This window comes from Eubalaena glacialis, chromosome 15 (assembly GCF_028564815.1).
Source record: "Eubalaena glacialis isolate mEubGla1 chromosome 15, mEubGla1.1.hap2.+ XY, whole genome shotgun sequence".
Classification (NCBI taxonomy): domain Eukaryota; kingdom Metazoa; phylum Chordata; class Mammalia; order Artiodactyla; family Balaenidae; genus Eubalaena; species Eubalaena glacialis.
In genome coordinates, this window is record NC_083730.1 from 73,054,682 (window position 1) to 73,070,319 (window position 15,638).

At 59.0% G+C, this 15,638-nt stretch overlaps 1 protein-coding gene across 1 annotated transcript in view; it reads left to right on the plus strand.

Moving 5' to 3' along the window:
- OSBP2 (oxysterol binding protein 2) overlaps positions 1-15,638 on the plus strand; it is a 100,441-nt gene that overhangs the window by 73,955 nt on the left and 10,848 nt on the right. Inside the window, exons 6-10 of the mRNA XM_061169257.1 lie at positions 9,276-9,468; positions 10,017-10,134; positions 13,118-13,166; positions 13,417-13,563; positions 14,445-14,690. Coding sequence (XP_061025240.1) covers positions 9,276-9,468; positions 10,017-10,134; positions 13,118-13,166; positions 13,417-13,563; positions 14,445-14,690 — 753 coding nt within the window. The remainder of the gene's footprint in view (positions 1-9,275; positions 9,469-10,016; positions 10,135-13,117; positions 13,167-13,416; positions 13,564-14,444; positions 14,691-15,638) is intronic.

Genomic DNA, 15,638 nt, shown 5'->3' on the forward strand with positions numbered 1-15,638 from the left:
CTGGCCAGTAGGGAGCCAGGACAGGAGAGAGAGTCAACTACCCATGGTCACGTCGCCTGCAAGGCGTTCTGCATGCACAATCTCCCCCCACCCACTCAGCCGCTTATAGTGGGGAAACTGAGGCAGCTGCTAAGGATAAGAGCCCAGGTCTTCAGGCTCCAGAGCCTTCCGCCTCGTAGGAGGGAAATAAACCCATCCCTCCCTTGAGCGGGGGCAGGAGGGTCAGGAACCCCTCCTCTGCCCACCTTTACCCCGCTCCCAGCTCCGCATCCCCGCCCCACTCTGCTGACTGTCGCCCTGTCTGCGGGTCCACGAGTCTCGTGGGCTTTTCTTTCTTTCTTTCTTTTTTAAATAACTTATTTGTTTAATTGAAGTATAGTCGACTTACAATGTTGTGTTAATTTCTGCTGTACAGCAGAGTGACTCAGTTATACACATGTATACATTACTTTTTATATTCTTTTCCATTATGGTTTATCCCAGGATGTTGAATATAGTTCCCTGTGCTATACAGTAGGACCTTGTTGTTTCATGGGCTTTTCTACCGCAGCAGTGTGCAGAGACAGGACACGGTCTCCCTGGTGATGCTGGGAGCCCTGGAGCTTCCATGCCTGGCACAGTGTCCAGCATATGGGAGCCTCAGTGAATGAGAGAGAGAGAGTTGGTTGTGAAAGAATGTGGGAGTGACTGAGTGAATTGCTTAGTGTCTGGCAAAATTCCCTAGTGGGTGATTTTGTGAGTCTGATCAAAGGCAGTGCAGCAGGTCCATGCTTGGATCACCGTCTGGGTAACTGCGTTTGCTGCCATTTAGAAGGAACTTCACAGCACAGTGAACAGCCATGGTTCAGAGACTGAGCCTTGAAGCGCTGCACGTGTGCAGGGCTCCCCCGGCCTGGGTGTGGGGACCGCAAGCGGTACCTCCCTCCCCGAGAACCAGGATGCATGCGGTGTTACAGCATTGGCTCCATCACGAGGTTTGAGGTAGAGAATGGCAGAATTAATACATGTTACCAGCTCAGGCTTTGGGTATTTGTTTCCATAACGTGAAAAGAACGAACTCCCATTTTCTTCTTTTTTCCCGCAAGTTTGTCTTTGTGGGAAAGCAGAGCGCCCTGGTGTGGAGGCAGGCCTCTGGGATGGTGGCAGTGTGATAGCAGGCGCCCGCCCCAGTTTCCTCCCGTTACTTTGTTTGCTCCTCACAACGGCCACGTGAGGTTGGTGTCATTACAGCTTCTTTGTCATCGTTGTCGTTTGTATTATTCACATGCCACCTCCGAGGCCCAGAGCGGTCATTTTGCCCAAGGGTAGCGGGCCCGGCGGCTGCATGAGCAGAGAGGGTCACAGCTGTTGGCCCTGGGCTGTCCCCACTGCTGGCCGCGGGGCTCTTTGCAGAGGGCCAGGGCTGTGTCACCTGTCACTAGGACCAGCACACCTGGGCTCCCCTGTGGGTTGGCCTTGGGCCCCTGCCCTGGGCAGAAGAGCCCCACAGTGGTGCCACGGTCATTCTGGGGCGAGCCTGCCCTGGGCTGGTGGGGTGCACGCTCCCCTCCCTGCGGTGGAAGCAGGGTCTGTCCGCAGGCCAGGGCAGTGGAGCCTGGCAGGGAGAGAGCCGCTTCTGTGACTCTCAGGCAGGCCCGGAGGCAGCCACAGTCCCAGCGTGAAGGCGCTGAGCCCCTCCGTCGGCTGGCAGCCTCGGGGCTTGCTCCCCACTTCTGCTCCTGCAGGCCCCCTCCTGACATGGCCCCCACACCTGAGTTGTGAGAGGCCCCTCAGAGTTGGGGGGCCCTTGACCTCAGGAACAGGTTTTGGGCAGCCAATGGGTGAGCAGAGCTGGATGGTAGGCGAGCCCCACAGAAGACCAAGGACAGTCGAGGGGCAGAAAGCCAGGGGGCGGGCGCTGGCCAACAGAGGGTGGTGCCCACCAGGCCCCCCTCCAAGGGCCCAATGGGACGGACCCGGCATGCTTTTACCAAGGAAGGTAGTGGCCCACGAGGGACGCACCCTGGTGCCCGCAGTAGAGCCAGCCGGGTGGGATGGGGCGCAGATCCTGATGGCAGGGGCACGGGGAAGTGGTGGAGGACGCATGCCCAGCACAGCTGGGCCTGGAGGGAGGGGGCTTCAGCTCCAGTTGGAGGAGCTGTGAGAGCACGATGAAGGGGGAGCAGAGGCACTGGGGGCTGGGGGAGGTGGCCGGCGGGAGTGGGAACAGGGACGCAGATGAGGATAGGTGGGGGAGGTGGGGCGTACATAGACGCAAAGGCAGCAACTCAGGGCACTTGGCCAGGACCTTGGATTTGGGGCATCATAGAAACCGACCAGATCAGAAGGGGCTGTTTACCGCTGGAAATGCTCTGAGGCTTCGCTGAGCCCTGTTTGGAGATCACGAGGGGCTCCTCGCACCCACCCAAGCAGAGTGGTGGTGAGAGGCCTCAGAGCCGCCCTCCTCGTCCTTCCGGGGCCCATGGGCAGGTTCCCGTCCAGCGGACCTCTGTTCTGCTCCTGACAGCTTGCTCACTTGGGGCTTGGGGAGATGAGTAAAAATAGATTCCAGGACGGTCTAAAATCGGCCGGCAAACTGGTAGCCAGATCGTGCTGGTTCCTGTGCACGAGGGGTAAACTGTTTTGAATGTGGAAAGGGCTATTTTAAAGTTTGAACTCCCCAGTGCTGTGAGTGAGTCACATTAAGGAGAAGCCGTGACCATCCCCTCCGCGTCCGAGAAGGGCTGGCCCCTGTATGCGGGGCAGCCCGAGCCGAGGGCCACGTGAGAAGGGGGTCCGGCCCTGGGAGCTGCCCAGCCTCCAGGGGCCGGGAGGGTGGTGGATGCGGAGCATGGCGGCGTGGCTGAGCCTGAGCCAGAGAGACCTCCGGGAGAGCCTGGCACCCCCATCGCAGCTCCTGGGGGACCCGCTCTTGGTCTTGGAGCCTGAAATGGCTGTGCTTCGTCCGGCAGGGCTGCCTCTGAGCCAGACAGTCCCAGCCTGAATCTCAGCCCTTTCCCACCGTCGGGAGGTAATGTGCTGAGGCCAGCCTGTTGTTCCTCAGTGGGAGGGGAAGGAGAGACTCTGTTGACCCTGATGTGTCCCTAGTGTGAGCTGCTGGCCATGATGTGTCCCTAGTGTGAGCTGCTGGCCATGCAGAGGAGCTCAGGGAACCCGTGATTCTGCACATTTTTCTCCTGTTCGCCACCTTTATTATTACTACAGACCATTGAGAGGCGGGTCCATAGTGACACTGGCCGTGTGAGGATCGATGTGGTGGGGTAGATGGTGGGGCAGCCTCGGCCCTGGCCACCCACTGACCTGGGAGCCCTGCGCCTGAGAGCCACGGCAGGCCAGTCACGCGGCTGTCAGCCACAGGGCAGGTCCTGGCTGGCTGCAGGTGGAAACGTGGCCCTTTCTCCCTTCCTCCCTGCGAGCAGGGTGACCGGAACCTGCTGTGTACCGACAGCTGGGGACAGTCACCGAGCTGGCCCTGTCGGCCCAGGGCACCCGCCCAGCCTGGAACCACCAGGCATTTGGCCCTTGTCCCCACCTCCTCTGTGGCTCCAAGGGCCGCCCACCCGACATCCAGCGACTCTCCGGCACCCTCCTCATGGCCCGGCTAGGACGGCAGTGACCGTGCAGGAGACTGATGGTTTCCACGCGGCCACTGAAGGCTGGGCCCGAGCGGGGTCCCGACTCTGCAGACCCTCCTAGAGCTTGAGAGGCTCCCCGGGCCATACACAGGGTGGGCATGAGACCCAGGCCACTGCCCACATGCCCTGCTCGCCCGCCTGCATTTGAGGAGCAGCGAGGTTGTGGTCGGGATTAGGATTAGGAACAGCAAAAGCGATTAGTGTTCGTCCTTCTTGCTCCTGGGCACAGCTGGGCAAGGTTTCCGGCTCAGACACTCTGCATCTGTCCTGTGCAACACCTGTCGGGGTGACCGGTAGCCACTCCCCTTGGGCCCCGACACGCTTCCCTGGGCAGGCAGCCCTCACAGCCCCCTTCACGGGCCCGGCTTCTGGGAAGGGAGAGTCCCCGGTGGGTGCCTCCGTGCAGGGACATGGGGGAGGTGCCGCCATTTCCTTTCTGGGCTTTTGGTTCTCACTCTGCTTTGGGCATGTCAACAGGCCCCCTGCCCTCCCCACAGAGGTAGAATCACACTGCCCACAGGACCCTGCACCTCTTCATCTCAGGGACCCTCTCGACGGCCGTGGGGGTGGGAGGAAGGGGCAGGCCTGGGAGACTGGAACCCAGTTCCCGTCCAGAGGACGATCACCCCAGTGGGTCACAGAATCGGGGACTCTGCAGGAGTCCTGGGGTTCAGCCCTCTGTTCAAGAGATCACTGAGGTCCAGGAGGTTATGGGCCTGCCCCAGAGTAGGCAGCAAGGTGATGCCGTGAGGGGCCTGGATGCTGGCCCGGTGTGTGGCTGAGGCGATGCCGTGAGGGGCTTTGGGGTGGCCTGTGGCTCTGCTCCTGGTCAGGGCGGCGCGTGAGCTCTGAGAGCTCTGAGAGTTGTGGCGGGGCCTCAGGGGAAGTGTGACCGTGTTCAGGGCCAGGGTCAGCCAGGCCCTTCCTGGGCCCCTGGGAGCCACCCCCAGCCGCCCGCCCATCGCCGGGCCCCAGGCCTAATCCAGCTTAGCGAGCACACGGTGCACGGCCCAGCTCAGCATTCCAGGGCGGCGGGGCCAGACCAGCACCTGCCTCCGTTCGCGGCTGGCTGGGATGGGGCCTGGTGAAGGTCAGCAGCATCAGAGGAAACCGGCGCAGTTGGGGATGGACACCAGGTAGGCACCTCAGGGCAGAGGGGGCAGGCGGGCTCTCCACAGCCCGCAGGGTGACCAGGGCAGCTCGTCAGCTGCAGATGACCCCCGCACCCCGGAGTCAGTGGAAAAGGCCCTGGTCCAGCCACATGAGCCCCTCGATATTGGGGTACAGCAGCCTCCGCCGTGCCCCCCTCTTCGGGCAACCCTGACATGCTCTGATCTTCATTGCCCAGCCCAGCTGCATGTGGCCCCCATGAGGCCCCCGCTGTCCTGGGGATCTGACTTCCTGTCCCTCTGCTGCTCCACATCAGCCTGTCCTGCAGGGGCAGCAAGGTGGAGGGCACCCCGGTTATCAGCCGGCAGCCCTGGCTGTGTGGGCAGCAGCCTCCGCTGCAGGGACCAGGCAGGGCTGGGTCCTGTTGCTTGAACAGGGTTATTCCCCGACATCCTTGTTAGCGAGCATCTTCAGGAGCCCAACCCCACTCCGGGAAGGCCCTGGGACCCCACATCGCCTCAAGGGGCATCCAGATGGGGGTAAGGATCCAGCTTGACAAAATAGCGACAGCGCTGGTTCCACGCCCTGGGAGACTTGGACCCTGGTCCTACACGCAGGGCCTGTGGCCTTGAGCAAGTCCCTTGGTCTCCCTGAGCCTCTATGTCTTCCTCGGTCACGCTATTAAAACGGCCACCTCAGTGCTTGTGAGAGTGCGCCACCCCTCCGGGCACCGACAGCCCTGACCCACAGCGGGTGGGGGCTCTGAGGGAGGTGGGGCCGGAGAAGGGGAGGAAGGCACGTGGTCACACAGGAGGGAGCGCGTGGGGCAGGACGGGGCCCCAGGAGCTGAGTGTGGAGAGGGTCTGGGACCAGGTCTGTGAGAGGCTGTTGGCTGTCTCAGAAAATGAAACCGACACTCTGTTTTCCCTTCCATATCATTCCTATAGTATTGAGAGCTTCACGAACATCAAGGGCAGGAGGAAGGGAGCCTAATTCATCTTTGCAGCACAATCATCTTTCCCTCTTTGCTTTTTTAAACTTAATTTTATTTTTTATTGAAGTTGATATACAACGTTGTGTTAGATTCAGGTGTACAGCAAAGTGATTCAGTTATTTATTTATTCTTCAGATTCTTTTTCCTTATAGGTTATTACAAGATACTGAGTATAGTTCCCTGTGCTATACAGGGAACTATAAACTTGTTGGTTATCTTTCCTTCTTTGCTTTTGCTGCTAGGAAGGTCAGAGGCCATGTAGAGCTCTCTGACATGAGTTTGTAGGAATTATTTACCATGACATTTGGCTATTTTATACTGTTATTTGTGGCTCTTTTATAAGCCTTGTTTTATTTTTTTTTTATAAACTAATTTATTTATTTTTGGCTGCATTGGTCTTTGTTGCTGCGTGCGGGCTTTCTCTAGTTGCGGCGAGCGGGGACTACTCTTCATTGCGGTGCGCGGGCTTCTCATTGCGGTGGCTTCTCTTGTTGCAGAGCATGGGCTCTAGGCGCGTGAGCTTCAGTAGTTGCGGCTCACGGGCTGTAGAGCGCAGGCTCAGTAGTTGTGGCTCACGGGTTTAGTTGTTCCACAGAATGTGAGATCTTCCCAGACCAGGGATTGAACCTGTGTCCCCTGCATTGGCAGGCGGATTCTTAACCACTGTGCCAACAGGGAAGTCCAATAAGCGTTGTTTTAAATGCTGTGAATTATATGAAAGGAAAGTGTCCGTGTTAAAACTCAGAGAGATGATTGCAGGAGCTGTAGAGGGTTGGCGGGGAGTGACAGCGGCAGGTACGACGAAGCAGCGCTAAGGAAAGGCGAGGGCAGAGTCCAGAGGCCCTTGTGCAGCTGCCAAGCTAGTCTGATGGGGCAGGCAACCTGCCACCGGGCAGGGCATCCACAGACCCTAAGAACCAGAAAACTTGAAGCACCCATCGTGTGTCTCACCTCCAACAAGGCTCCGTGCATGACACAGCCCGGGCCCCTGCACCTTCTCCCCAAGCCAGCCAGGCAAGGGGACCGTGCCTCGTGTGGCCTGGGGTCCTGTCCTGTTCACCCATTGTTGACCTGGGCAGCCCCTCCTCCCTGGGCCTCAGTCTCAGGGGGACAGGAGGATCCAGCAGGGGGCTTAGCGGTGGGCCCGGCACTGCCCGGGGAGACAAGGGCACCCCCGCCAGAGCCAGGTCTCTGGGGTGCGTTTCTGACAGCACCGCACACCTGGCTCGGTGGTGTGAGAGCTGCCGGGGCAGCGGCAGAGTGACGGCGCCCCTGCAGTTAGGACTCCTTCCTTGGTTAGCAAACGGGTGGCTGGAGCCCAGACTAACCTGACTGGGCAGTGGGGCCGAGCTTAGGGTCAGGGGAAGCAAGGATGAAGCGGACACAGGCCACTCAGGAGCCCAGCTTGGGGGTCCCCAAATTGCATGGTAGTCAGTGACTGCAGCTCTGCACCAGTGGGCAAGCCTTATAGACCCAGAATAGCCCCAGACCTGCAACAGCCCTGGATGCAGCTCTCTCACCTCCAGAGCCTGCTAAGTGCATAAGGAGATTTCTTTCCTTCCCCACTAAAGTCTCTCCCTCCCCCTAACCTGTGCCAGGACACCTGTCAGCACAAATCGCTGCCCCTTCTGGAGAAGCGGGTTACAGTGGCATGTGGCTGGGCAGGGATCAGACCTGCCAGGGAGGGCGGGAGGCCCTTGAAGTGCCCCCTCCCCAGAGCCTTGCTGGGGAGCTCCTGGGAACTGAGCCTCAGTTTCCTCATCTGTCAAATAGGGACGATCCCTCTCCTCCCACCTCAAGGATTTTGCTGGGTGAGCTGAGACTGGGGGGGGGGAGGGTGCTGTGAATACAGGGTCTGTGGGGCTTTACCATTGTGGCTCATGGACAGGACATGGGCTCAGTGGGGCTGAGTGACCCATGCGGGAACTGGGCCTTCCCAGTTCTGATCATGAGACCTTTTCCACTACACTTTGCTGGTTGCCTTGGGCCTCCGTTTCCACATCTTCAGAAAGGCGGGGTGGGGGAGCCCGTGCCCTGCCCACTCTGCATGGTGCTGGGGGTGAGGTGAGATGGGATGACGGAAGGAAGGTGCCCGGGGAGGGCTTGTTAAGGAGTGACGTGCGGGGCCAGATGAGTGGCCAGCCTTCTGGAGCCCCAGGCTGGGGCCCTTTCCACCAGCCAGGCCGCCACTGGGGCTTGGCTCCCTATGGGGCGCGAGAGCCAGCCGAGCCCAGGCAGGGTGAAGGCATGTGCTTGGGCGCCAGCCGTGATGAAGGGGGTGTCCACTGAGTGCCCCTTGGCCCCGAGCTCCGCGTCACCTCCCTGGCTCCTCCCGACAGCCCTTCAGGTAGTGCTGTGCGGTCCCTGTCACACAGGAGGGGCACCATGTCTCTCTCCCTCCAGGAATCAAGTCTCTAACCCTCAGCGTCAGACCTCATGTGATGTGCGTGGAGCCCAGTGGCCGGTGGGAAGGGGGTGGTGGGGAGTGGCGGCCTGAGATCACTGACGCAGGTTGGGCCGGGAACCATGTCCCTTCCGACCACATTAGAGGAGTCCAGAAAGGGCAAGTCCAGCGGTGCCCTCCAGGGACAGCTGAGGCCCAGACCCTCTTCTCTACTGTAATGACAGGGGCAGAACAACCATCCTGTTTCCTAAGAGTGTGCTGGAACCACCTATGGACCCGGGAAGCTGAAAAGAATCTGGATGTCATAGTAGACCACAAGTTTTTAAATTTTATTTATTTATTTATTTATGGCTGTGTTGGGTCTTCGTTTCTGTGCAAGGGCTTTCTCTAGTTGTGGCAAGCGGGGGCCACTCTTCATCGCGGTGCGCGGGCCTCTCACCATCGCGGCCTCTCTTGTTGCGGAGCACAGGCTCCAGACGCGCAGGCTCAGCAATTGTGGCTCACGGGCCCAGTTGCTCCGCGGCATGTGGGATCCTCCCAGACCAGGGCTCGAACCCGTGTCCCCTGCACTGGCAGGCAGACTCTCAACCACTGCGCCACCAGGGAAGCCCAACCACAAGTTTGAAGGGGGAACCTTAAAAGCAGAGTTTATGTGATACAGACTTTGAGGTAACTTGGTAGAAAGTTTGAGTCCCAGTTCCTCTGTCAGACAAGACCCTTTAGCTCTGAGCCAGGCGGTGTAGCAGAAAGGTGGCTTTCCTTCCTTCTGTGCCAAAGCCAGGGTCTGGCCTGAGCTGCTGTGTTGGTTCCAGTGGGGACAGGGATTGTGACAAACCTAGGCCCAGCCCACAGTGAGGATGCAGCAGCTGAGAGCTGGGGCCCCTGCCACCAGGAACACCCAGCACCCCAGCTGATACTGGCGAGGCAGCATGACCAGCAACACCGGGTTTAGTGCTCTCTAATGGCATCTTGACTGTGGGGCACCGACCAGGGCAGTTGCCAGGCTGGTTCTGAGAAAGCCGGGGTCCCCATGACCCCACGGAAGCCACCTGCGAAGGGAGGGGGAGGGGCCACGCCACCCCCGGGTCTTCCTCTCTGCCCTGCCTGGCTCACAGGCCACGCCCCCTCGCAGGCCTGCAGGGACTTCCTGGAACTAGCGGAGACGCACAGCCGGAAATGGCAGCGGGCTCTGCAGTATGAGCAGGAGCAGCGCGTCCGGCTGGAGGAGACCATCGAGCAGCTGGCCAAGCAGCACAACAGCCTCGAGCGCGCTCTCCGCAGCGCCCCCGGCCGGGCCGCCAGCCCCACCAAGAGCTTCAGCGAGGGTGAGCGGGCGTCTGTCCATCCATCCGGTCCACCCTCAGTGTCCCCTCTGCCAGCTGGCTCGGCTTACACAGCCCTCCCAGCACACGTACCCCTCAACGTGCCTATGTCTGGGCCCGCTTGGCCGACGTGCCCGTGTGCCTCTGTATCCCCCACGCCCTCACAGTGGGCACAGTCTCCCCATGTCTAGCCTCCCAATCTCCAGAGAAGAGCTCAGTGAGCCCAACTGTCCCCTCTGTGGCAGGGCTGCCCGGGTGCCAGGTGGCTGCCCACCTAACCTGGGGCTCAGGGTCACGGGTGCCCTGGGAAGGGGGTCCATCAGAAAGGGAAGCTGGGCCACAGAGAGACTGACCAGCATGTTTAGAGATCAGGGAGAGCTTCCGGAAGGAGGGAGGCTCTGAGCAAGAAGGTGAAAGTGCGTTCCAGGAAAGGGAGCGCGGGCACCACAGCCGGGTGACAGAGGTGGGGAGGGGCCGAGGGCTCTAGACCTCCCTGGGCAGGCGCGACTGTTGAAGTCGCAAACTGAGGCAGTGGCTCTGTGTGTCTCTAGGAAGCCTCTTAACCACCAAAGGCGAGGACAGTGAAGAAGATGAAGATACCGAGTACTTCGACGCCATGGAAGACTCCACGTCCTTCATCACAGTGATCACTGAGCCCAAGGAGGACAGGTGGGCCCGGGGCTGGGCGGCCACCTGGAAGGAACCTCTCCCGGCTCAGCCGCGCCGGCCTGTTCTCGTGCTCCACCTGTTCTTCGCACTTGGGGTTTTCTTTAAGTCTTGCTCCAGATGGTATTTTTGCTTAGATTGGTTCTGTTCCTCCTTAAATCAAAAATACCCAAATAGAGTGTGTATTGGGATTTCATTTTAAATGGACAACAGGGTATTGGCTGCATCCAGTTCCTGCCCCAGAGCCGCACAAGGTCCCAGCCACTCCACCCACTGTGTCAGCATTCCAGAGCAGACTGGAGACACAGAAAGCCTCTTTTATTTTCTATTTCAAAGCCTTTTGTTTCATTTTTCATAAGAGCTTGCTCTTTCAGGATCTTTCTAAATACACATTAATAGTAAATGAGACAGTTACTAGCACTGAAAGCCATGTTGCCACACTCCCTGGGACCCTCGGGAAGCGCCTGTGCTTGTGGACCGAGCTGGCAGGACACGTGCGGAGGGAAGCGCGTGAGCTGGGTGGGAGGCAGGGCTGTGGTCAGGGGAGCATGCGGGGCTTGGGCACAGATTTTAATATGATTTGGGGTTCAGTCCTCACCAGGGTTGCTCATTCTCGTCAGGTTGCCTTAGGTCCTGACCCTAGAAGGGTTGGTGGGTATGGCAGCGTTCGGGGACATAGAAGTGGCCGACGAGCCCCACAGGGGAAAGAACTGACTGCAGCCCGTGCTGCCCACTGACACCCTCACCACAGGTGTGTCAGGACCACGTGCTCTGCTGCTCGCCCTCAGGAACTGCAGACTTCCCAGCAGCCTCACTCCTACATATGTGCTGTTGCCTGCCCACCCCATGCTGCCTTCCCTGACCCCCCTGAAGCCCAGCCCGGCCGGGAGGAGGCCGGTGAAAACCTGTGGCTGCTCCTTTTTTGCCTCTGTGGACCAGCGTGTTTCACCACTTCCCTGTCCTGGTTTCTTCCAGGGAAAAGGCATGGTTTGGATTCCTCTTACCCCTCAGGGAGTTTCTGGTCCTATCAGTGGTATATTTCCATTTCCCAATCATACTTTTTATACATATATTTATTTATTTTATTTATTTATTATCATCATCATTTTTGGCTGCGTTGTGTTGAGCGGGGGCTACTCTTTGTTGTGGAGCACAGGCTTCTCATAGCGGTGGCTTCTTGTTGCGGAGCACGGGCTCTAGGCGTGCGGGCTTCAGTAGTTGTGGCACGCGGGCTCAGTAGTTGTCGCTTGCAGGCTCTAGGGCACAGGCTCAGTAGTTGTGGCGCATGGGCTTAGCTGCTCCGCGGCATGTGGGATCTTCCCAGACTAGGGATCGAACCCATGTCCCCTGCACTCGCAGGCGGATTCTTAACCACTGCGCCACCAGGGAAGTCCCCCCAATAATATTTAAAAAAATTTTTTAATTGAAGTTACTGGGTTGGCCAAAAGGTTCGTTCAGGTTTTTCTGTAACATCTTTTTGGCCAACCCAATACATATATTCTTTTCCATTATAGTTTACTACAGGATATTGAATATAGTTCCCTGTGCTATACAGTAGGACCTTGTTGTTTATCTGTTTTATATATAGTAGTTTCTATCTGCTAATCCAAAACTGCTAATTTATCCCTCTTCCCCCTTTCGTAACCATAAGTTTGTCTTCTATGTCTGTGAGTCTGTTTCATAAACAAGTTCATTTGTGTCATATTTTAGATTCCACATATAAGTGATATCATGATACTTGTCTTTCTCTGTCTGACTTACTTCACTTAGTATGATAATCTCTAGGTCCATCCACATTGCTGCAAATGGCAATATTTCATTCTTTTTCATGGCTGAGTAATATTCCATTGTATATATGTACCACATCTTCTTTATCCATTCCTCTGTCAGTGGACACTTAGGTTGCTTCCATGTCTTGGCTATTGTAAATAGTGCTGCTATGAACGCTGCATTTCCCAATAATATTTAAAAATCGCTTATATTGCTCTCAAAATTAGCACAGCTTAGCTGTTCTGAAATTCCATTATCGCCTGGTAGTGTCACCCTTTGGGCTGTGAGGCCAGGGGGGTCCTGCTCAGGTTCCCTCTGGCTCCCAGTCCACTCCCCTATTATACCTGGAGCCCCCAGGGCCTGGGCTTGCCTCTTGCATGCCCCGCCCTGGCCTCCTTCCATACCTCAGCAACAGCCCAGGCCCCTCTGCTCCCACCCGACCGGCAAGCAGGTGACCCTGTGCTCAGTACTCTTCATCGGCTCCCCTGGCTCCTGGCACAGCCCCCAGTGCTCACGCAGCCCCCCAACTCGTGCTGCAGCTGCACGGGGCAGTGGGCAGATCCTCTGCCGGGTGCCCCCGTGTCTGCAGTGCTTTTCCCCCTCTCCCCAGGGACCTGGGTGGGTTCTTTCCATCCGAGGCCCTAACTGCCTAGTGCCCGTCCCCTGACAGGGCTGGCCTAGGTCACCTCTCCTGGGAGCTCCCTCAGAGCCTGGGCCCCTCAGCCAGAGTGCCCCCTGCTGCTCTGGCCACCATCTCACCACAAGTATTCCTGGGCACAGAGATCCATCCGACCCACTTCCTTCCCTTCCTGAACCCAAGTCGAATGCGGGAATCAGACCAGCACAGTGAGGACACAGTGCAGTCTGTCCATGCCAGAGGGGACCCACGGGGCTCCCGGGGGCTCTCCCAGAGGTGCCCACCCCTTGGCTTCTCTAGGTCCTGGTCAGCCAGTCCCCAAGAGGGGCCTGTGTGCAGGGACCCCTGGTGAGAACTTGGCTGGGCGGCTACTGCCACAGGGCACCAGTGGGTGGGAGCCCCTCCAAACTGCTGCCCCAGGTCCCTCAGCCCCACCTGAGTCCTGAACTGGAGACACTCCCATTGGAGATGCAGGCTGCCCCTCGGACCTCACTGAGGGGACTGGATAGAAGGGGGCCGGGTCCCCAGGAGGCCTCAGGATTTGTAAATAACTTGCCTTCCCTTTTGTGTTTCCTGCAGAAAAGCTGAGAGTGGGACTACAGGCTCCGTGGAATGGACCTCAGACAATGTGAGTGAGGTGGGACCCCGAAGGGGGGGTGAAGTGGGGAGGCCAGCACTTTGAACTCGGGCCCCCCCCAGGGGCGGGCCCTGTGCCTGGTGCCTTCATCTGAGCTCAGGCAGAGCCTTACCCTCCCGCCAGCAACGTCCCAGTGCGGGCCTGGTCCTCAGACCGCCCTGGGCCAGAAGCGAGGGCGAGGCCTGGGGGCCGAGGAGGCAACCTGGCCTCTGCTGACGGGCGCACTCTGCTTCTCTGGTAGGTGCTAGACAGCACCTCACTTGTGCCCCAGGGCCCCCCCAAAGTCAAGAGGCGTGTCCGCATCCCCGACAAGCCCAACTACAGCCTTAATCTTTGGAGCATCATGAAGAACTGCATCGGCCGGGAGCTCTCCAAGATCCCCATGCCGGTAGGGGCCGGGCAGGGCGGCCAGGGGGGCCCTGGGGGCTGTTTTCTTGTGCGTGGACGGGAAGTGATGGCCTTTGGAAGTATACGCAGCCCTGGGTGTCATTTTCTTAATGAAACTTGAGGAGCATGTAACGTGTTATCGAATCGTGTTCCATCCGCACTGCTGAAATTCCCCCAGGGCAGAGGTCTCACGCTTGGAGGTAAGGAGCCAGGAAGGGGCTCTGCATTGATCAGACAGGGGGCCCTCAAAGTGCCTCCCACCCTGGCGGATGGGGAGTGGCAACATTGGGCTGTGTATGGGGCTGGGTGGACCCTCCTCCTCCATGCTGGGCTGCCCCTGGTCCCCACCCCAGCGAGGTCACCAGCAGGCCAAGGGCAGGGCTGGCGTCCTCGTGCTGCCAGACCACAGTGGCATCTCCATGGAGCGGGAGCTGGGGGCTCCAGGCCAGACTTGGTTTCACTGTGTGACCCAGGACAAAAGACTTGCATAATAGCTCAGAATACGAGGTAGACCCACTTCATCCATTCATTCACCTATTCATTCATTCACTCATTCACTGATTCCTATGATTCACTGCCCTGGCATTTACATCCTAGGAGGGGAGACTGACAGTAAATGTAACAGAATTCTGCCAGATGCAGCAGGTCAGAACGTGGTGAGGGCTGTGGAGAAAACTGAGGCAGGAGGGGTGGGGAGGCAGGCCAGTGAGTGGGGCTGTGGCTTTAGACAGGTCCTCAGATGAGCCTCTCTGTGAAGGTGGTCTGAGCAGTGATGTCCCTGAACATCTGAGAAAAGCAAGGCTGCTGTGCCGACAACCCCAGGTCTGTGCTGGGAGCGGTGGACGGTCTGTGCAGACCCCCGACCTGACACCCCGCCCGCAGGTCAACTTTAACGAGCCCCTGTCCATGCTCCAGCGGCTGACGGAGGACCTGGAGTACCACCACCTGCTGGACAAGGCAGTGCACTGCACCAGCTCCGTGGAGCAGATGTGCCTGGTGGCGGCCTTCTCCGTGTCCTCCTACTCCACCACCGTGCACCGCATCGCCAAGCCCTTCAACCCCATGCTGGGCGAGACCTTCGAGCTGGACCGTCTCGATGACATGGGCCTGCGCTCCCTCTGCGAGCAGGTGAGGCCCGCGCACGCTTCAGCCAGGCCTGGGGGTCAGAGCCAGACAAACGGGACGCGGCCTCTGACCGAAGGGGCCATCAAGCCAAGGTCCGGTCAGGCAGCTGGGCCTCACGCAGCGGGGGCAGGTCAGGGGCGCCCCACGGAGCAGGCCTCCTGGGGACAGTGTGGGCCGTGTGGGAGAAGAGCTGGGTGAGGACAGCCGGGTCTGGTGGGGGAGGGGAGGACGCCTCTCTCGGCCAGAAGGCATGGAGCAGTGGGGGAGGGGTGTTTGCTGGACGCCATCAGGGATTCGGGTGGGCTAGAGCATGGGGTCACCACTGAGCTGAAAGGGAGCAGCCTGCGCCCCACGGGGCCGCAGTCAGTGATGGTGGAGGCCGTGAGTGTGAGGAGCCCAGGACCTGTCCTGGGCCAGGGCTCAGCTCGCCTCCATCCTCTCCATCCCTTCTCCAGGCCTTCCTCGCAGGTACTGGTGTCCCCAAGGGGCGGAACCAAAACTGGGCCCCTCGGGCACCTCAGCCCAGCTCTGGCATCCTTGTCTGAAGGGGGCCAATTCTGTTGGTGCTTCAGTGGGTGCCGGGAGGACCCAGGCAGGGGCTACATGAAGGCGCCCAGGATAGATTCGGGTCGGGCTGCCACTGAGTGTCTACCATGCGCCAGCCGCTGCTGTGGGCCCAGGGGTTGAGCTCAGAAAGCAGACAGTTCGCAATCCGGTGGCTGGTTTCAAAGGCGTGCTCTGCCTGCTGTGCGGGCCTGTAGGAGGCCAGACCAGGGGAGGTAGGAGGTTGAGCACAGGCACCTTTAAAAAGAAGAGCTAGGGATTTGCCTTGGATATGGGTAGGGAGGCTGGGGAAGGCGGCAAGGATGACCCAGGGTTCCTGGCCTGAACTACTGCTGAGTACATTTCTTCGCTGAACATTGCTGATCAAGTAACACCCTCAGGAGTTGA